The 20,840-nt window shown below is 34.3% G+C and overlaps 1 protein-coding gene across 4 annotated transcripts; it reads left to right on the forward strand.

Annotated features, from left to right (window-relative positions):
- Nucleotides 1-560: 560 nt before the first annotated feature.
- Nucleotides 561-19,751, forward strand: LOC110692118 (serine/threonine-protein phosphatase 6 regulatory subunit 3-like). Of its 4 annotated transcripts, none has more exons than XM_021869108.1 (20): nt 561-999; nt 1,151-1,229; nt 3,359-3,462; nt 6,305-6,391; nt 6,491-6,566; nt 6,656-6,730; nt 6,887-6,940; nt 7,033-7,092; nt 8,397-8,513; nt 8,603-8,697; nt 8,984-9,186; nt 10,648-10,745; nt 13,578-13,681; nt 13,755-13,920; nt 14,003-14,128; nt 14,857-14,939; nt 15,596-15,734; nt 17,521-17,550; nt 18,295-18,365; nt 18,726-19,751. In XM_021869108.1, the coding sequence occupies exons 2-20, from the start codon at nt 1,191-1,193 to the stop codon at nt 19,339-19,341; spliced, it is 2,343 nt and encodes a 780-aa protein (XP_021724800.1). In that variant the 5' UTR covers nt 561-999; nt 1,151-1,190; the 3' UTR covers nt 19,342-19,751. The 4 variants fall into 4 exon arrangements, with proteins under 4 accessions (XP_021724800.1, XP_021724799.1, XP_021724798.1 ...); XM_021869107.1 differs by having other exon boundaries at nt 561-982; nt 1,142-1,229; XM_021869106.1 differs by having other exon boundaries at nt 562-982.
- Nucleotides 19,752-20,840: the final 1,089 nt, after the last annotated feature.

Consider the following 20,840-nt stretch of genomic DNA (forward strand, 5'->3'; position numbering starts at 1 on the left):
AGAGATATGGTCACGGCCATCTCGTCCACTAATGGGACGCTCATGATGGCCACTCCGTCCATTCACAGTTTGAGCTCGGCCAGAGTAGCGGTGGAGGTGATCCTACGTCACCCAGAGACGCAGAGGATTACATCATCCACAGTCCGACGCCCAACCCTACCCAGGAGGACCCTTAGTCTAGCCAGCAGACTCCCCCACCGCCCCGAGACCCATTCACCACCATTACTCATTACAGGCGGCATCGTGTCAGACAAAGGGTTGACAGACAAGATAGAGAACCATTACCCTGAATAAATGAGTCGGGATAGTATTATCTGATTTATTTGCTGTAGCCGGATTTTCTAAAATGATGTATATAACACTTACATTATTAATATAATAAATGTTTTTTGAATGAATCTGTGTGTGGTTTGAAGTTTAATTTCCTTATTTGTCCAAATCGGACTTATGTCAGTCAAAATAAATTCTTCTAGGCCGATATATATCAAACACAAGACATTTGGGCTTCATAATGAGAAAGGGGTTAGAAGCGATGGCCCGTGGTGGTTAATGTGGTGGTTCATGGTGGTTCTAGTGCTGTTTTTCTCAATCACAACTTGTTCGAAATGAATTTTAATATAATAAATGTTTTTTGAATGAATCTGTTGTTATGATTGCCATTTTTTTTTTTTTTGAAAACTAGTGAGAGAGGTTAACTCATCGTTCCTTTTCGTCTTAAAATTCTTTTCGAACAAGTTGTGATTGAGAAAAACAGACCCCAAAAAATTTATTAAAAAAAAAAAAAAAAAATGGCAATCATAACAACAACGAAAACCAAAGTTCATATTTTGCAAGGCGCTCTTGAGATCGGCGCTTAGCAACCCTTCTCTCGTTCTCTCTCTCTCCTTTATCTGCAAATTTTCTGAATCATTTCTATGTTGTTTCCCTCAATTTCTTCCTCAAAATCATAGTTGATTGTATTCGATTTTACTGCCAATTCTAGGTAATCTGATTTCGCAGGTTTGATACGTATCTGTTGATCTTTTTGGCTTTAATTTTGGTTAGGAGAAGGAGTTTCATTGATTTTAGGGTTCAATTACTATTGTATGAATTCATTTCTTAATTTTTACTTGTTATTTGGGAATTTAATTAGGGTTTTTAGTTGTTTTAGATCTGAATTTGGGAACCGCGTTTTTAAAGGCGAATTCAAGATGTTTTGGCGTATGGCGGGTTTGTCCACTGCATCTCCGGTGAGTTATTTTTAGATCCAATTTTTAAATTTTGTATTTTTTCATAATTTTTTGTACTTGATTCTTGTGAATTGCTAGTAGCTGATAAACTTATTGAATCTGTTAATCAGATGACCTAGTGTATTTCTGATCACCTTATTCTTGTGGTTGAATTTCTAATGTGAATTACTTTTGCTTGCCGAAGCAACGTGTCGCTATCCCGAAATAATTCTATTGTGTGGTTATGTGGTATAATTTTGCTAAAATTTGTCAGAAGTTCGGTACTCAACTACTCGGTTCATATTTATCAATTGCTCGCAGGACTCAGTTGAATTGTAGGCTTGTAGCCAGTAGCCCTGCCCAGCTGGTTCTTGTTCATTTTGTTGACCTAGGACTTATGTTTTCGGTTCTCCCAATTTTTATGGGAATGCATTAGTAAATTAAGATCGTTCTGCTATGGTTTCCTTTCAATCAAAAGCTGAACATATTTCCATTGTAATCGGCCTGCTCCACAATGCAGTATATATCTGCATAATGTGATCAGTTAATCAGGACCGTTGTGCTATGGAACAATCAAATAAGGAATATGTAGGAAGTATATTTGTAAAGTTTGGTTAACCTCTAATTCTTATCATCTTCGTGCACTTCAGAAACCTCTCATTATAGCTTTTCTGCAGAAAATTTAATTTATTTCTCAGTAGAGTTGGATGGAGAGTGCAGTTAATGATTTACCTACTTTTTACCTTGGGATCTTGTGACTCATGGCAAGAGATTATCTTCTGCTTTCATAAAACTGCTTTGCAAACTTCAACTCTAGCTGCTACTCATTTCTGAGGCGCTACCTTTTTCTTTTCTTCTTCTTATTTACTTTGAAATAAATTATTTTAATGCTGGACTTTCCTTTTGTTCGTTGTTGCTATTGTGTTTTGAATGCCTAAATTATGGCTTATATTTTTTTGTAGAAACTATACTGTGGTAGTGACACTAAAGATTACCTAGGGCCAACTTTTATTTATTTAAGCTGTTGTGGGACTCTTGATGCAGCATGATCATATCTTTAATGGGTTTCCTTTTTTTGTGACTTTGGGAGTCTTCTAGAATCTAGAGCAATGGTAAATCTGTAGAAATAATTTGTGTACATGTCAATTCAATCTGTTTTAAGGTGTTGCATGATAATCTGATTGAGAAGCTTGTTACAATGTTACTTTCTAGGAATTTCCACTTTGATATGTTCTTGAAGTAGTCCATTTGGAGAAGACAAAAAATTTGTCAGGTTTGATCCATGAGCTGTTGAAGGGACTTAGTTTTACTTTCTAGTCACCCCCCCCCCCCCAACATACACCATCACCACCGTCAAAATGCTCTTGGTGAGAAGAGTATTAATAGCTATTATGGAATTTGCTGGTGACCAAGGGTACCTGTGGAACTCCTATTTATAGAGCAATTGAGGGTTTAGGCATGGTGTGACCCCAAAATAACTTAGAGTGTTTTATATGTAAGTACTTCTTTGCGCCAAATTATTCAGATTTATGAATTCTCCTAGTGAGTTAGTCTGCAATCATGTGAGGATTTGGCTTCCTATGTTAGTCTGTACATCCAATATATTGCATGTGCGGAAAACCTTTTTTTCAAGGAAGTTTGTCTAGAAGTTGCGAGTGTAATTTAACTGTTCATGTGTGAACTCAACTTTGAAATTTGAAAGCAATAGGAAGCAATTTAGATTGATGCTATTATCACAGTTGTATTAGCGTGTCAAGAGGAATGTTCTTTAGGTGAAAGCATTTATTTGTAGAACCTTCATAAGATTTTGATAGAATATTTTTTTTGAAATTATAGCCTTTTGCAGTCTGCAATTGATTATTTTGATTGAAGAAGACATACTGGCAATTTTGCGGGTTTTTTTTTTTTTTTTTTTTTTAATTATAAAAACTAAAATAATTCCTTTTGTTTTCATTTATCAAGATTTTACACCCCACCCTTGTGATTCTCTTCCTTGAAAGGGGGAAGGATAAGTTGTGTGTGAGTTCTTTTGTGCATTTTATTATATATATCCTATACTAGGCTTTCTGCTTTCCTTTTGTTTTCATCAGCATAGATATGTAATTGGTTGAGCTGAAAGGAAGAGCTTTTTTTCATGCATGTGGTTCCAGGTGGAGACCATTTTGGACAAGGATAACTTTACACTGGATGAGCTTCTTGATGAGGATGAAATAATACAAGAATGCAAAGCTCTGAATGCTCGGCTTATTAATTTGTAAAGCTTCTACTCCTTTTAGGTTTTTTTAGTGCTCATGGCTTGGTTGCTTTAATTTTCATGTTGTCACCCATCTCCTCTTTGATGTTTAATAAATTACCTTTTATTTGTTATATTAGCATTGTCGTATTTCTATATGCTTGAAAGCAATGGTTTATTTATGGTTCTCGTGTGCTTATGTGGTCTAGACTCGTAGATTCCCCAGGCTTACCCTTGTGAACTTAAAATTAGAGTCCTGGCCTATCCGAGTTTGATCCTTTAAATTTCCAGCTGGATATGGCAGTCAGAGAGGCAAAGGAAGAGGCTGGAGGAGAATGGGGTAGAAAGGCTTGAAATCTCTGTAGCCAACTCTTGGGATCAATCTCCCGACACCAGTGAATTTTGGCAGTTAGAGTCTAATTTTTGTTGCTGGGAATGACATAGGTATAGCCTGTATACTAGCTGGCTGTGTACTCTCTATACTGCTGGTCCGTTGGTGTTTGATTTCAGTATCACTGAGATGGAGGAAAGACATAATATGTCTGTAGCCAACTTGTTAAGTAAATCTCCAGTGAACTTTTGGCCGTTAGAGTCTGATTTCTGATGCTGGTAGTCACATTTGGAAAGCACGTGATGCCGATGTTGCTAGCAGGCTGTGTACCCTTGCTATTGCTGGTTTAAACTTTGCAGAGGTGGAGGAAAGTAAATTGAAGCTGCAACCATTGATTCCATACCTTTTCCAGTGTTTTGAGTTGTGTTTGTTAATTGAGGGTCAAAGAGAGAGACATAGGAGATGCTAAAGGTTTAAGGGAGAATAAATATATTCAGGTTATAAGCAACTATGTTTTTTCCCTTCTCATTCAGCACATTGTATTTGGTTAACAAAAGGTTTGGGAAGTGCACTTCGAAATTGAAAGAATAAAGGGCTTCATTGTGGTTACTTTTCTTATATTTATTGGTATAAGAAAGGTTGAATAGAGTAAATACTATGAGGCGGACTTGTTCTCTTTACCTGAAATGAGGTGATCTGGTTTGATTCTATTAAGATTTGTTTTGGTGGCTCTGCCTGAAATGTTCTGGCTGATTTGATGGCTTAATTTGACTGAACTTTGACTGCATATTAACACTACTCTATGAGAAAAAAAATGTTATCAAATTGGATCTTGTTAGATTGGTCTTATCGTGTACTTTTCAATATGTAATCTCCATAAATTTATTTAACACGCAATTAAAGATTTTTAGTAATAAGTAAACAATAATTAAAAGTTCTGTTTCTGGTATGACTTGAATTTTTCTTTATCTGATATGATCTGATTTGATTTTGTGAAGAATAAGTAAAAAGTATCGAAAAATAACTGAAGAGAACAAGTCCTTAATATGTGCTGTGTTTTATTTTTTGCTTTATTACATAACTGAAAGAAATTCAATATCACCTCATTTTATCATTAACGTTAGTGTGAATCCCAACCTTATAAAAAGTTTAAGAAAACTCTTATGAATAGTGCACGGACATTTATATCCCTAAAAATGTTCTTTTGAAAACATATTTGACCCCATTTGATTTCAAAAACCTTTTAATTGTCTCTTGAATTTCCTAATTGATTTAAAAAGTTATGTTTATTTCAATATTTAAATCCATCTATTGCTCTCTCTATTTCTTTTTGTTTAATTTTTCCTATCTAGAATTTATTAGACATTTATATTTGTACATCAAACTCAATATTTTTTCACCTTCACTAAACCAAAGTAGCTTAACTAAAGTTTAGAACATTGCACAAATACACTATATCCAACACATTTATCTTTTATATGCAAATAGTTTTGATACAATATTAAACAAACAGGCATAGGGCATTGAGAACATCAGTAATAATTCTTTTCAAAGGGCTAGCTATACCGCATCGCGCGAGTTGAAATCCCTAGTTTGATAAATTTAAAAGTTCCTGAAATTAATGTTGTGTCCTTGCAACAACTTCAAATATGTATGCAGCCTTATTCCTTAGTATTGTTCTCTGTCCCTGTGCCCCTGTCCAAATTAGGACATCGTTGCCAGACAAATTATTGGGCCATGGCATGGTAAATGCTTTGGTATACCTCTACTTAGCTCCCGTGCTTGGATCTGTTGCTTTGTGCTGTGTTTCCCACAGTTTCTAGCGTCTGTCTTCCATTTTATTTTAGTGTTCCCTGATAGGATATCTTGCTGAAATAATTTTGTTTATCCCTTAACTTGGTATATGTTAGTCAGCTGGGTCGTTCTGTTTTTCACTTATTGGATCGTCCTCTTTGCTTATTAATTTTCCTGTATGAGTTTAGTATTTAAAAATGATCTTTCTACTTGTTACAGGAAGTGATGCGTTTGATCTTAGTAGATGCATGCTATCTTTTTTTATTTTTTATTTTTTTTATTTTTATTTTTTTTTGTGGTTTTTGAAGTGGAAGCAATACACATGATACAGTAAGGTAGTGATAAAGTGGTTGCAGGAGCTAGGATAAGAAAATTCTGGCTTAGTAAATATGGTTATATGAAAATGTAGATTTAAATACCTTTTCTATCTTTTGTTCAAATGATTCAAGATTTTTTGAATACACATGACCAAAAGGGAAAAAAATATTAAACATCCAAAAGTGCCCATATTAAAAATGCTTTCAGTACTTGCTTCACGGCTCACTTATTTTTGGAACTTTTTGCTATGTAATGACAACTTGATTGTAGGTTCATATGACTTGTTGTTCCTTAAATGTTGGGTTTCCCATAAAGGAATAAAAGGTCGAGATACTAAGTTGCTATTTGAGCTTGAGATGTGCATGTATATTAGTCATACAGATGGATCTGCTTTTATACTAATGTTATTCCTATTTACAGCTTGCGTGAGAGACCACAGGTTGAGCAACTTATTCGTTATATCGTAGAGGAAGCTCCAGAGGATGCTGAAAGACAGAGAAATTTTAAGTGCGATTTCACAATTTTCTTTTAGAATACTTTTTTCTGCAGAATTTTTACAATCTTTTTTTTTTTTGATCCATTAGTATTCTGTTCTGTCTGTGTTAGGTTTCCTTTCATTTCTTGTGAGATTTTTACATGTGAAGTTGACATTATTCTTAAAACATTGGTAGAAGATGAGGAGGTATTATTAATTTTCTGAAGTTATAGTTTTTCCTTTCATTTCTATTTGCCTTTAATCCCTTATTTATGCTTGTTTTATCCTTTTGGCAGCTGATGAATCTGTTATTCTCATTCTTGGATCGTGAACACTCACATAGCACCTTATTGGCGGGATACTTTAGCAAGGTAGATGCTTATTTTTATGTGTAGTGCTTTATCCATATATTTTTTTAAAAAAAACTTCAGTTTATATTTGTTTTGTTATTTTTAATTTTTTTTTCCCTCTGTTATCCTTTGCTTACGAACTTTCTAATTGAGCGTATCATTTTTCTTTTTATCCAGGTCGTGATTTGCCTTTTGATGCGAAAGACTGTTTCACTTATGGAATATATTCAGGTGAGTATGCAAAATGCCAATGCCTTTTTTTTTTTGGTTGAGAAGTCTTGTTTAATAAATTGTTCCTTTGGCTACCTATGAAAATTTCCCAGGCTCATCAAGAAATCATCAGACAACTGGTTGATCTTATTGGAATTACGTCTATTATGGAGGTTGGTGTTGTTATCTGCACTTATAGCCAATATCATCTTGTTGCTTGCATTACTCAGTCTTCTAAGTCATCTTTGAGGTTATATACTTAATTGTCTAAATCACAGCATGTACTCAATAGTTTATTTTCACTCTTCTTCTGCATTCTTTAATATCATTGTGGGGGATTTTGTGCATTGTTTTTTACAAGCTTTCTCACTCCCATCTATTTCAGTTATCAGTGCCTTCATATAAGCAATAATGTTAATTTTCAAGTATATAGTTATTTCTGTTTCACCATTGTTTTTGGGACACAACTTATTGACTTCATTTCTTTAAACTATTTGATAGTTTATTTTTACCCTTAATTAGTTTCCTTTGAATTTTTTTTTGTGGAATCGTGCATGTTATTACAAAATCTTATGCTCCCTTGTTTCCTTGATTAAAGTGATAGTATCAATCTTCAAGTTATTGTTTAAAAATACTTCCTCCGTGTTTTAACAAGTGTTACACTTACCAAATGCAACCCTGTTTTAATAAGTGTTACACTTCCTTTTTTTTTTGCAAAAAGCTATATTTTAATATTATATTTTTCTCCTTTCATGGTCCCCACTCAAACCCACTACCACTTTTTTTTTTTTTATTATTTCTTTCCTCTCACATTCATTACTTATCATTAAACTATTAACCCACTATATTTCTTATACAATATTCTAATACTCCAACTACCCCACTTACCTCTTATTTTATTTAAGTCAAATAAATTGCCTAAAACTATGTGCCGGTGAAAGTGTAACACTTATTAAAACACGGAGGGAGTAGTAGGCTTGTCAATTATCCCTAAGAGCATCCACAAACAAGGACCTGCTAGCAATTTCTAAATAATTGCTAGCTACATGCTAGCCATTGTGGAGCTACAACCTCTTATAGCTAAGCCAAACTACATAGCTCTATAGAGCTATGTAGTTTCACTTCACCCAATGCTATTATATTTATTTGTTTACTATATTTTATGTATTTGTTTGTTTGTTTATTTATTTATTATTTTATTTTTTTATGGTTTATTTATTACAAAAGAATGTAGCTTACCATTGTAGAGGTTGTAGCTTAAATCATGTAGCTTGGAGATTTATGATGTGGCAACCCAAAAGCTAGCCATTGTGGATGCTCTAACCCAATATTTATTTTTGCATGTTTGGATAGATATTTCCCTGTGTGGATGGTGACAAGGAAAAGTACTTGGAAATGATTTTCCTTGCGCATTACTTATTGGCATAATGATATTTGATTAAGTTAGCTGAGTTCATTTTGTCTTTTGTCTTTACAGGTGTTGGTTCGCCTTATTGGTGCTGATGAACATATATATGCGAACTATGCAGAAGCTATGCGGTGGTTGGAAGATACAGATGTCTTGGAGATGATTGTGGATAAATTTAGTTCTTCTGTGAGTGATTTCTTCTCATGCTTGTAGATTTGGAAAGTTTACTGTTTGTTCGATTGATGTGTGAAGAATTAATGCTGTGGTTTTTACAGGATTCTCCTGAAGTCCATGCTAATGCTGCAGAGACGCTGTGTGCCATTACTAGATATGCTCCCCCTGGCATATCAGCTAAAATTACTAGTTCAAGGTAGTTTCAAGCTTTCTCTTACTGTTTTGGCTCTTTTGAGTATTATTAATGTGGGCTGTTTAACAGAGAAAAAATATCTTAGGAAAATGTCAATAATTACTTTTGCTTCTAGGATACAGGTAAAGAGAACAATTAGGGACAGATTTAACATATGCTGGACTATGTTAATTTACCTATTTGAGGCTCAATTGAATTTCCGTTGGGGCACATACCTGATGTTAGATAAACTTATTCCAGACATAAATGTTGTCTGCTTTTTGTTACAAAGATTTTTTTATATTTGCAGGCTGATAGGAAGACTGTTCCACAATGCTCTGGAAGAGTCTCGGCCAAAATCAGTTTTGTTTAATTCCCTTTCTGTATGCATCTCCTTGTTAGATCCAAAGAGGCTAACTTTTGGTACATACTATGCATACAATCGCCAATTTTCTCAAGGACCCTCAATAGCTGCTAATCATGAAACTGTTGATGGCATGCTTGGGAGTTTGGGTAAGATGATTTAGTTTTATGTTAAGCTCCTATTACTTATTGGTGATTCATTCATTGTTGGATTAAGTAGGCTTGATCTTCTGTGTTCATTGGATTGTATTTTTACAGTAGTTTAAAGCAATGTAAATTTTTCCCTAAATCTTTGTTGTAAGTGTATTGTTGGATCATTGTGTTTCTTAATAACAGATGCAAGAAAGTTAATAAAAAAAATTAACAGCCATCGCAAAATTTACGTGGTTCACTAACAATGAGTTAGCTATGTCTGCAGGCGAGAGAAGAGTTATATTGATCTCGAGGATAGTGTAGATGCTAGGTTAAACCCTAGGGAGTTTGTATAGTATTCTCAATTCAGAAAGCGTAATAATCTGAAAATAGGCCGAATAAATGAAAACTGTAGACCACGTAATAGATACCATAATAGGTTAAAGGAGGTTTCCTGATACCATAATAGCTAATAGGTCGGTCAAAGGGGCTACCTGATAGTTTTATTGTTACATTTGTTATCAGAAAGAAAGAAAGAAGAAAGGGTGGGGGGGGGGGGGTAAGTCTAAGAGAACAAAGATTGTTAGCTGAATCTATTTTTGAGCTGTTAATATATCTTATAATAATTATTGTTCCTGTGAAATACCTTTTTTTGGGGTTGGAGGGTGGGGGAAGGTGGTGGTAGTTTTAAAGAGAACATAAATGGTTAGCTCAGACTCTGTATTTAGCTGTTAAATATCTTGGAATAATCATTCTACACTGAAATAATTTCACATCTGTGTCACAGATTCAGTAATTTTCTGTGAGTGCTTTAGGTACCTGTTAAATTTCTTGTTTTTTTTTTTTTTTTTTTCTTTTTTTTTTGTATCGGAAAGGGTGATTAAAGATCTAGCAATTACTGATGTATTACCTGTTCATTAAAAAATTACTGATACAAAATATAATGATGTAGTACCTGTTCATTATATTACCCGTTCATTATAGTTTTATGTTAAGCTCATTTTCTTTTTTTGTAGCAGTAATTTTCTTTATTTCAGAAAATTAGACCATTATCTGATGTAAAGAATGAACATGTACTACACCATTATATTTTAATAACGGTCTAATTTTCTGAACTTAAGCCACAAAAAAGAATGGTAGATTTTTTTTAATATGGATTAGACGGACTATAGGGTATGGTATGTTTATTTAATATTACTTTTTTTTTTTTATTAATATAGATGAACAAAGGTATCCTTCCAGGATGATACTCTTTTCATACTCTCTTTTTCATTGTGAATTTTTGTGTATACTTTGTTGCCATTTGAAGTAATTTTTTCTAAATTTTTTTTTTTAAAAATCTCAGTATTTATTTTTCTATTTTTACAATAAATTTTTTTCATGATAAACAAATGTTCGCCTACTATTTCATTAATGCTGTTGGATTCATCGCAACTAGCAAATATGTGATGCCCCAATGAGATTTCTTTTGTTATGCAGGTAGTTTACTTAAGTTGTTGGATGTTTCATCAGACGATAGTTTCTTGCTTACTACGTATGGTAAATTGCAGCCACCACTAGGAAAACAGCGTTTGAAGGTATTTTATGTTGTGTAATTTCCTTTTTAATATCCAAAGCGTTGTGAAAGCATCACATCCTTAGTTCGCAATTTTATTTTTTTTTTTTTTTTTTTTTGTATGTTATCTTTAATTTACTGGATTTTTTTGACTAGATTGTTAATTTAAAAAAATGAAAATTAAAAACAAGTTTAATGGGTGCTTATGTTGTATTTGCTAGTTTTGATTTCTATTGTAGATGTCAAATGACTCATTTATCAATGAATTAATTTTACTTTTAAACAAAAGTGAAACATTTTAAAAATTCAGAAGAGGGAGAGGGGCTAATGTGACTGCAAAATAAGAGGGGGGGGGTACCACTTTAAATGTTTGTAGTACAGGCTGAACAGGAGAGAGAGCATGAAGAGCGGAAGAAAGTAGAATAGTAGATGGAAGTGAGAAGAAGAAGAAGAAGAAGAGACTGAACAGATTTAACCTAAAAGCCTTGAATGGTGACGATTGGTGCGAGACCTGGTGCTGATAACCACCGGGGATTTATTGCAGGCAACCTCTGTCATAGCAGTAATCACCAGTTTCTCAACTGCACCACAATCTGCAAATTAGGGTTTTAAAAAATTAGGGCAAACTAATTGGGACAAAATTGAAGTTAAACTATTCAATTAAATGAAGGCTTTGGATCGAATTTGCACATTTTAAATTGGGTATGGTGTAATTTGAAGAATTTTTGGTCTTTTTAAAAATATTTTACTCAGATCTCATCTTCTCTCACGTCTAAACTGGCGCTGCGCCTCATGATTTGGTATAGGCCCTCTTCGCTTTTTAAAACTAATATCACATCAGCACAATGCCCGGCAAGGCCAAGACGCTTTTTAAAACTTGAGGCGCTGGATTGCACAATGCCCGGCAAGGCCAAGACGTTCTGGCCTATGCGTTGGCTCTTTGCTTTTAAAAACTAATATCAAATCAGCAGAGTTGAACATGGATACATTTTAATACAAATCAGATATATAAGAAAGCTGGAAAAAGGGGTAGATTTGAAGTGCATGCTTCAGAAAATGATCTTGAAAAAGAGAGGGGGGGGGGGTGGTTGGGTGTGTCGTGTGTAGGAGTCAACTAGTGGTGGATTGGTGGGTTTTGTTGATATTTTTATTTTTATTTTTGTTCTTTTATACATTAGTTTGGATATAAAGAAGGAAGAGCAAGAGGGCACAGCTTTAAGGCTGCGGGCTGCGGGCTGCCTCCTGTAGTAGCGTACTCTCCCTTTTTAAAAAAATTATAGTTTCTTATTCTAAATTGTGTTGGGAGGGGTGTTGTGGAGATGGGGGCAAAAGCACAGCTAAATTAATGCTACATTCTGATGATGAATGCTTGTCTGAGTCTCATGGATACCTTTTTTTTCCTTGTTATATTTTGACTAATAACGGGGACTCCGAATGATCCAGTTTCTTAGATAGGGCTGGAATTGACAATCTTGGTGATGTAATAGAGTGATTGATTGGCGAAGGAAAAAGTGATTGATATTGATTCGTAATGTGGTAAATCACAAGAGACTAAAATTTGTAACTTAAAACAAAAATTGTTGGAAACGTTATCATTTTCCCGTACCTTAAAATTAAATCTTTGGGTTTTATGTTTATAAATGGCTGGAACTGTTTTGACTTACTCCCTCCGTCCCATAATACTTGGGATGTTTGGGGTGGACACGTAGTTTAAGAAAACTACAAGTGGATCCATTAAAAACATTTGTTTTTTATATAAAAGATTCTCTTTTGTATTTTTATATCAATCAATCAATCAAAGCCTTAATCCCATAAGTGGGGTCGGCTAACATTCTCTTTTGTATTTTTATATTGTAAGAAAAGAACAAGTGGGGTGGAAGTGGGGTAGGTGAGGAGAGAGAAAATGTGGGAAAATATTTATTTTTATTAGTGGTCCCATTCCATATTTAGTTACATGTCAAGTATTGTAGGACAGACAAAAATGAACTGTGTCGAGTATTATGGGACAGGGAGTATTTTAACTCATTCTAAAAATAATACGGAAGCATTTTCCGGTGTCTTCCGATATGACGATGCATCTCCCTCTGTATTTTTTTTTATTTTATTTTTGTAACTCATAAGTTCTGTGGGTTTGTTTTATTTTTATTTTTATTTTTTTATGAACTTAAGAGGAACATTTAACACTACCACAATTTCTGAATGATGTTTAAACTTTCCATTTTGGTTTGTTACGAATATTTACTATGCTTTCTCTTTATTCCATTTTTGGCAAACATTTTTTTTTTCTATTACATTATTCCTCTTTCCCCACCATATTTTCACTGTCTCACTCTTCTTACTTCATATACCTTTTTCTTACACCAGTGGTTTTTTTTCAATCTCTATTTTACCATAGCCACCTTTTTATAACTTCTACCCACCAACTCCCTATTTTCTTAAAATTTGTGCAAATATTAAATGTTAAGATCAATAATAAACAGAGTTAATAGGTTTTATTTGAAATTTTTGTTGGGTGGGATTCTGAAGAATGTCAAAAAGAGTAATAGCTTGAAGAAGGTAGCTTATGTATTTTAAATGTCCATGTAAAGAAATTAATTAAGTTGACCTACGGATAAGGGGTCTGATAGAAGCAAAGTATTACGTAAAGGTTCAAATACTCTTGTAACTCTATGAGTACATATGGACTTGTGTTTTGAGTTTAAGCTAATGATGAGCCCAACACTGATATTTTTATCAATGAATTATTAAATCAATTTTTAAGTAACAATGCATGCTTATGCATGATGTTGCCTTTTATTTTTATCTGATGTTTATCATCTATATCTTTTACTTATGTATTTTTTGTTGTTTCTAGATCATTGAATTCATTTTAGTCTTACTCTCAAGTGGAAATGAAGCTGCTGAAAAGGAAGTCATTCGACTTGGTGCAGTGAAAAGAATCTTAGATATGTTTTTCGAGTAAGTTGGATTTGATATGGTAATATATGGAATTAATTTGCTTCAGAAAATCATATATTTGCATGCGCTGCAGGTACCCTTACAATAATTTTTTGCATCATCATGTGGAAAACGTTATTCTGTCTTGCTTTGAGAGCAAAAGTTCTATCCTTGTCGAGCATCTACTAAATGATTGTGATCTTGTTGGAAAGACATTGGAAGCTGAAAAAAGTCCTTTGTTATCAAGTGATTCAAGCAAGGTGATTGACAATTGATAAGTTGCATTTGTATCCCTTTATGAGTAATTTACTAAAGCACTGACGTGTTTTGCGAATTTTCTAGCAGCCCACAGTGTGTATGGATGGAAGAGACCCTCCTAGAGTGGGAAATATTGGTCACCTGACTCGCATATCTAACAAACTTGTCCATCTTAGTAACACGAACTCTGACATTCAGGCCTTTTTTCAGGTCTGTATTTTAGCTACTGATTTCCTTGACCTACGCAAAGGACTACTTTTGTGCTCTTATATGATTTTTTTTTATTTTATTTATTTTTTACTTGTGCATCAATCATAAGTTCTATTTTGCTGAATTATCTCTTAATATTATTTCCAGAAGTTCAATTAAGCAGCCAAAGGTCCTAGGATTCAAGGGAAACATACTTTATAAATCTGTATGCTTTTTCACTTATGGAGACTAGGATATATATAGCTTAGAGAATATTTTCTGTATACAACAACTTCTGTCTGAGATTTCAGATTGTTGATGGTTAAACAACCTTTTCTGGTCCCTATGAAATATTTTCTTTGTTCTCAACATCTTTTTAATTCTTGCTTGTCATTTTACATTTGCTTACATATGCATGTGTCATCCGAATGTACATATGTGGAAAGATGTGTTCAAGAAAACATTTTATTGGTTTGGCCTGTTTACAATGGATATTTTGTGATTTATAAGCTAGCCTTCAGGCTTTGAATACTTTATATAGCATATTGGCTGAACCATCTCTGCGTTATGTTTATAGTGGGTAAGGATGATTTGAATTATTTGCTAGGGTGATGTGGTAGAATTTAGAACATTTACAAAGCCTTATCCTAGGTTTTGATTTACTTGGGTCTCTAGTGATTTTGATCTTGAGTGATCTACTTGAGTTATGATTTTCTGATACATATTGTTGTTTTCTTTTAACAATGTAGGATAATACTGAATGGCTTGACTGGTGTTCAAATGTCTTATCTAAGCGCAATGCTGTGGAAAATGTTTATCAATGGGTCTGCGGGTAGGCCTGTCTTGATTTTTCTTTGCTTGTGAAAAAAGTTTATTTTTATAGTTACAACCCTGATTGCTGGATGTTGTCAGAAAGAGTTTGTGATTACTGACTTTGTTCATTGACTTTTTTTAAAATTAGTGCAGGTAGCTTGTTTATTTTGTACCAGATCCTTTCTATGTTTCATTTTGTTGGTACTTTAGTGTATATAACTCCACCTACACACACACAGACACAATGGAAATTTACCATCTGTACTACCTCCAATTAAACATGCCTTTGTATATGTCTTAAGAAGTATTAGATATCCCTTGCATTATAATGTATGTGGCTGTTCTGGTTGAGATATTAGTAGGGCTGCTCCAATAACAGACCTGGATAAACAGAACGGTAGTCAATTACCCCACCTAAACCAGAAATGTACCCAAAATTTTATTCCACATTTTAGGCCTGAACTAAACTTGACCCAAATTGATCCAAAAATGTTGTGACTAATATTAAATTGATTATTATAAAATTATTGACAATGGACTTTATATGGCCTGATTTGAAAAATCAATTTGATCTGACTACCCTAGCCTATTCTAAGTACTTAGGGAGTCTTTCATGTCACTCCTTGTCCCCTAAACAATACTTTTGTTATGACTAATTTCTTTTCCATGTAACAGGAGACCAACTGCTCTACAAGATCGCACCAGGGATAGTGATGATGATGATTACCAGGATAGAGACTATGATGTTGCAGCTCTTGCTAACAATTTAAGCCAGGCCTTCCACTATGGCATATATAGTAATGAATTAGAAGAGGTGGGTTGCTAAATTATACTGCTGAATGGTCTTTTGTTCTCTTCTAATTACTTTCATTTTTTGTTTTTTCCCTGTCTTCTTTTTTTTTTTTTTTTTTTTTTTTTTTTTTTTTTTTTTTTGTTGGCTAAATTATAAGCTTCTCATTTCTTGCACTTCCTCCATTTTTTTGTTTTTTTGAACTGTTACACTTGCCAAATGCAAACATTTTTTTTAAGTATTATACATCCATTTGGGCAAACAACTACATTTGAATATTATATCTCTCCTCGTATGATCCCCACTCACACCCATTACTATTTTTTATTATTATTATTATTATTTCTTTCCCACACATCCCTTACTTTTCAATTATTAATTCACTATCTTTTTCTATAATTTTTTAATACCCCAACTAGCTCTTATTATATAAAAGCAAATTAAAACTGTCTAAATCTATGTGCTGGTCAAAGTAACACTTAAAAAAACGGAGGGAGTATCTTGTATTCCTTTCACCTTTCTTTCAAGGCGCATGCCCCCGTTCCCTTTCCAACCTCATGTCCCGCTAGATTCTAGAAGTACGAGCATGTGAAGTTTTTTGGTATTGGATTGTGGGCCCGTGAAAGTAATGTCATCTTATTCGTCCTTTAGCAGCTATATGGAATCAATAATCTTCTAAATTAATTTGTTTTTTTTTATTTTTTATTTTTTATGTTTTTCATTCTTGCTATGTTTTCTCACATAAAGTGTATGATTTTCAACGAGAACCACTTGATTCTTGTGGGGACTCCCAAATCGCTACCCCAACCTAGAGCCGGTTATTGGGCGGGTCGGTATGGGTTATTAGTGGGGCTGGTTCTTAGTTTTAAAAAGAGCGCCTAGGCGACAGGCGAAGCGAGGCACAGGTCAAAACGCCTTGGGCTTCCCAGGCGCAGCGCATTCCAGAAGGCGCGCGCCTCAGACTGCCTCCACCTAGGCACAAGGCGCAGCGCCTCAACCGCCTTATGTTCAAAAGCATGGGAATAGGGATCTGGATTAATTTTTGTTAAAAAAAAACTTTTTTTTTTCATATTGACACTTACCCAGTCTGTAAAAAAGAGATTTATTGATTAATAAGGGTCTCTTACGGGCTAGAAAAATATAGCAATTTGTTAAGATTGTAATCTAAAATTCTGCTTAACAATTTGGATATTGTTTATACTCCATCCTTTGTTTTTTTTAAACAATCAGATTAATAATATTTGTAAAAAGGGATGTGAGAGTATATAACCACATATAAGCAGAAATAAGAATGAAAAAACCCACTACATTAATTTTAGAAGATAACATCTAGTAATTGGTTTGATCTTTTGAGAAGTAAGCAAATAAGGGAGAGGATGGTAATCTTAGAAATCTTTATTAAGTCAAGAGCAATGAGCTATATGGGGTGGGGAGGCCTGAAAAGGGGTGGAGGAGTGGAGAGGAGACCCTCTCCACTCCTCTAAGATAATTGTGCTGCCAAATAAAAACCCTATAATGACCCTTCTATGACAAAGCCCTTTATCCAGTCATGTAAGAACTAAAAGCGTCAAAACCTTTTAAATATTTCCCAAATTGGGCAACCTATCCAACATCCACCTTTCCCCCACCGCCCAGTTGCCAAAGAAAAGAAGAAAAAGGAACTAGAAACTTTATTCTCCTAGATAATTTTTTAATTTTCTTTATATGAAATTATGTCTTGCTTGAGTTTGATATTATTCAGTTATTCCATTTAATTTCTTTTTTTCAACTCTGTGAACTGTAGATGAATCTTTTTTCTTGATTTGTGCAGGTTCAAGCATCACTTGAACGAGATGAGGAGGTATGCTTTTCTATTGGCTTCTGATGCTTTAATTTGTGTCAATGTACATCTTACTTTGTGAAAGAGCTTTAGTAGTAGCATACTTAGTGCCCTTGGCATATTCTATTGATTTATTCCTGCGTAGTTTCATGTGCTACTCTGAAATCGAGTTTGCTTGATAATTCATATTTTAGATTGATAGAAAACTTAAAGCATATTCTCTTACCATCATTTAGCGATTATTATGGTCTAGTCAGAGCATCTACAAGGGTTAATGTTTTTCTTCGGCTGTCGAGTTACTGATTTCTTAGCTATTATAATATTGGAAACTTTTTGCATCTATTCCCGCACCCCAAACTGTTTGATGGTTATTATATAACTTGTAATGTTTTGGTTTGTGTCTTGGATCCATTTTGAAATTAAAGAAGTTAGAATAGAAAAGTAGAATACACAGAATTGTGCTTATCTAATAACAGTTCTCCCAGCGGAATCAACAGTATCAATATGAAGTGTAAAGTAGTTATAAATCTTATAATAATTGAATTTGTTGGCTGAATATCTTCAGTGAAATGGAAGCGTAAAAACATGTTTTCTTTGGCACCGGTACACTTCCATTTCACTGAATATCTTCAGTGAAATGGAAGCGTAAAAACATGTTTTCTGCATGGGTTATTTGTAGATCTGATTGGTAATTTCCATGGATTATTTTGCAATATTGATTTTTGCTGATGAACGAATTGCGATTTTCACTGCTGCGTTTGCTAGGATGTTTACTTTGATGATGAATCCGCTGAAGTGGTTATATCCTCATTGCGTCTTGGAGATGACCAAGAGAGGTTTGTTATCTAACATTTTTTTTCCAATTGAATTTTTAGCCATTTTGATGTGGTCTTCTGTGTAAGAAATACATATTGCTTTGTATCTGTGATGTATTGATGGCTGTAGTTACAGCATTTGTGCATGTTGCTTGCAGTTCCAAATTTTAGTAGCTTTTGCACAATATGCTGTTTGTGCCAATGCTTGGCTTGATGTTTTTGCTGGAATGATTTGTATATTTTGTAAGAGCTGTTGTCAGTGATTGGCATTGTATTGTCTTGTGTTGGGGTTCTTAGGTTTGGATGATTGATTTATGGTGGTCATATATCATGTCAAGTTATCATTTGACTGACTGCTTGTAATTATTTGCTTGTGAGCAGTGGATCGCTGTTCACTAATTCTAATTGGTTTGCTTTTGAGGATGACCGCGTTAACAATGAGCGTTTGACTGATACACTTGCCTCTCCATCACCTGCTGATGAGGAACCTGGTGCTGTTAGTAGAAGTAGTGATGACTTGGACGCCAATGATGACATGGATACTGCGACTTCACAAGTGCCTGAAGTAGAATCCATAACTAATGAGCCTATTGCTCTTCCTGCTAAGGAGGAAGTGGGACGGGGTGCTACAAGTGAGCAAAATGATTGGGTTGAATGGAGGGAAACATCTAATTCGAGTGATTTATCTGATGAAGCAGATAAACAAGAAGAAATACCAAAAAACTTTGAGGAATTAGGGAACAAGGTTGAGGAGGATTGCCCAAGTGCACCTGAGCTGTCATCCTCGACAGTTGATGGTTTAGAGAGTAATGGTGTTACCCAGGATGTAGGTGTGCAACAATTGTCGGGCGAAACTGGTGTGGCTGAAAATATAGGTGAACCATTATCCAGCTCAAGCTCAAATTCTTCCCAGGATGAAGTTAAGCTGCCTGAAGCAGAACAGATTTCAAACCCTGACGGGCATGAGGAACCTGGTTTGGCTCAAGCAGGAAACTAGCTGTACATTAGAAAAACTACAGAATCAGCGCAAACAGGATAAACTCTTCCTTCCTGTCCACTAGTCAAATTTTCCTTTCGATAAATGTCTCTTTGTAATTCTTAGCTTATTTTCTGTACATCGTAGTTGGTTTAAAATTCTTAAGTAGAATGATTCTTTTTGAGAAAACTCAGGCGACTCGTCTTCTTCTCACTGTAACGTAGAAAATGGAAGGGCTAATTTTTCATATTTTATTTTTGTACCGTAGCAAATGATAAAGAAGTCATTCTTTCCAGAGCATTTGTACTAAACTTTAAGGTTCTGATGGAGCTGGTCGTGAACTAGATGATACTTCGTAGTAATAGCGCACCTTATTTGGGCTGTGTATTAAGCTAAATTTTTTATTATTTGACCATTTCGAGCTTGTATTATTTTTTGACTATTTTGGTATGCGTTTAGCGAGTTGAGTATGTTAACTTTGCAAAATTTTAGTTACACACTTGTGCAACTAAGCTAGTTGCACCAGCCATATATATGAATATATAGTACTACCTCCGTTTCATATTATTTGCAGCGATTAGACATTTTTCCTCTTTATTTTATGTCAAATCGTTGCAAATAATATGAAATCGAGGTAGTATTTAAAAAATAAACATACATTTTTTTTTTTCTCTTCCTCACATCTTAACTCTCACCAAGCTAAGCTTGGTTTAGTGGAAAGGGTTGTACTTTCCAACCTTGAGGTTGGGGGTTCAATCCTCACTAGAGGCACTTTAGGGTGGGGATTCCATTACCCTTCCCCGCCACTCCCAAAGTGCCTAGTCCTCTAATCCGGGCGGGGAGGACTTGTGAGAGGTTTCAGCCCGGTAAGGACCCTTCTCCGTACTAACTAAAAAAAATAATCTTAACTCTCTTTTTTCTTTCTTATCTCTATTAATTTTCTCTTTCCTTTGTTTTCTTTTCAATTCGAAATTCTCTCTTTTTTCTTTCTTTCTAATCTCACTCCTTCAATCTTTAAATATCTTTGTTCTACTACTTCGTATATTCTCCAATTCGTCACCATTGTAGTGTTTTCTATCGTCATCATTTTCGTCACAATTGTGAAATTTGAAGTAATTTTGAGGGGTTTTTTTTTTTTTTTTTTTTTTTTTTTTTTTTTTTTTTTTTTTTTGGTCTCTAAATATGTGAATGTTATATAATATTGTTGAATTTAAATTTTGCGTTGCACAAACCTCCAATAAGGCAAGTGTATATTAATTCATTGTAAAACGGGTTAAAGTTGTCTTAAAAGTACTTAGGGCCGTTAGGGGGCATTTGGTTCAGATAATGAAAATGAAATGGAAAGGAAACAAATAAGAGGGGGTTTAACCTTTGTTTGTGTTTGAGGAGGGTAAAGGTTTTTGTTATCCTAAGTTTTTGAGAGGTAACAAATGAGAGGTAACCATTACCCTTAGTTAATGATAATGATCATCCAACCATCTAACCAAACACTCGATAACAGAAACGGTTTAATTGAATCC

This window comes from Chenopodium quinoa, unplaced genomic scaffold, assembly GCF_001683475.1.
Source record: "Chenopodium quinoa cultivar QQ74 unplaced genomic scaffold, ASM168347v1, whole genome shotgun sequence".
Lineage (NCBI taxonomy): Eukaryota > Viridiplantae > Streptophyta > Magnoliopsida > Caryophyllales > Amaranthaceae > Chenopodium > Chenopodium quinoa.

What these genes read in the sequence shown, in the direction of transcription:
- LOC110692118 (XM_021869108.1), top strand. Translation starts at nt 1,191, where the DNA reads ATGTTTTGGCGTATGGCGGGTTTGTCCACTGCATCTCCG. An exon ending in CATTGGTAGAAGATGAGGAG is followed by an intron (nt 6,567 to 6,655) that starts GTATTATTAATT and finishes TCCTTTTGGCAG; the next exon opens with CTGATGAATCTGTTATTCTC. An exon ending in GCTAAAATTACTAGTTCAAG is followed by an intron (nt 8,698 to 8,983) that starts GTAGTTTCAAGC and finishes TTATATTTGCAG; the next exon opens with GCTGATAGGAAGACTGTTCC.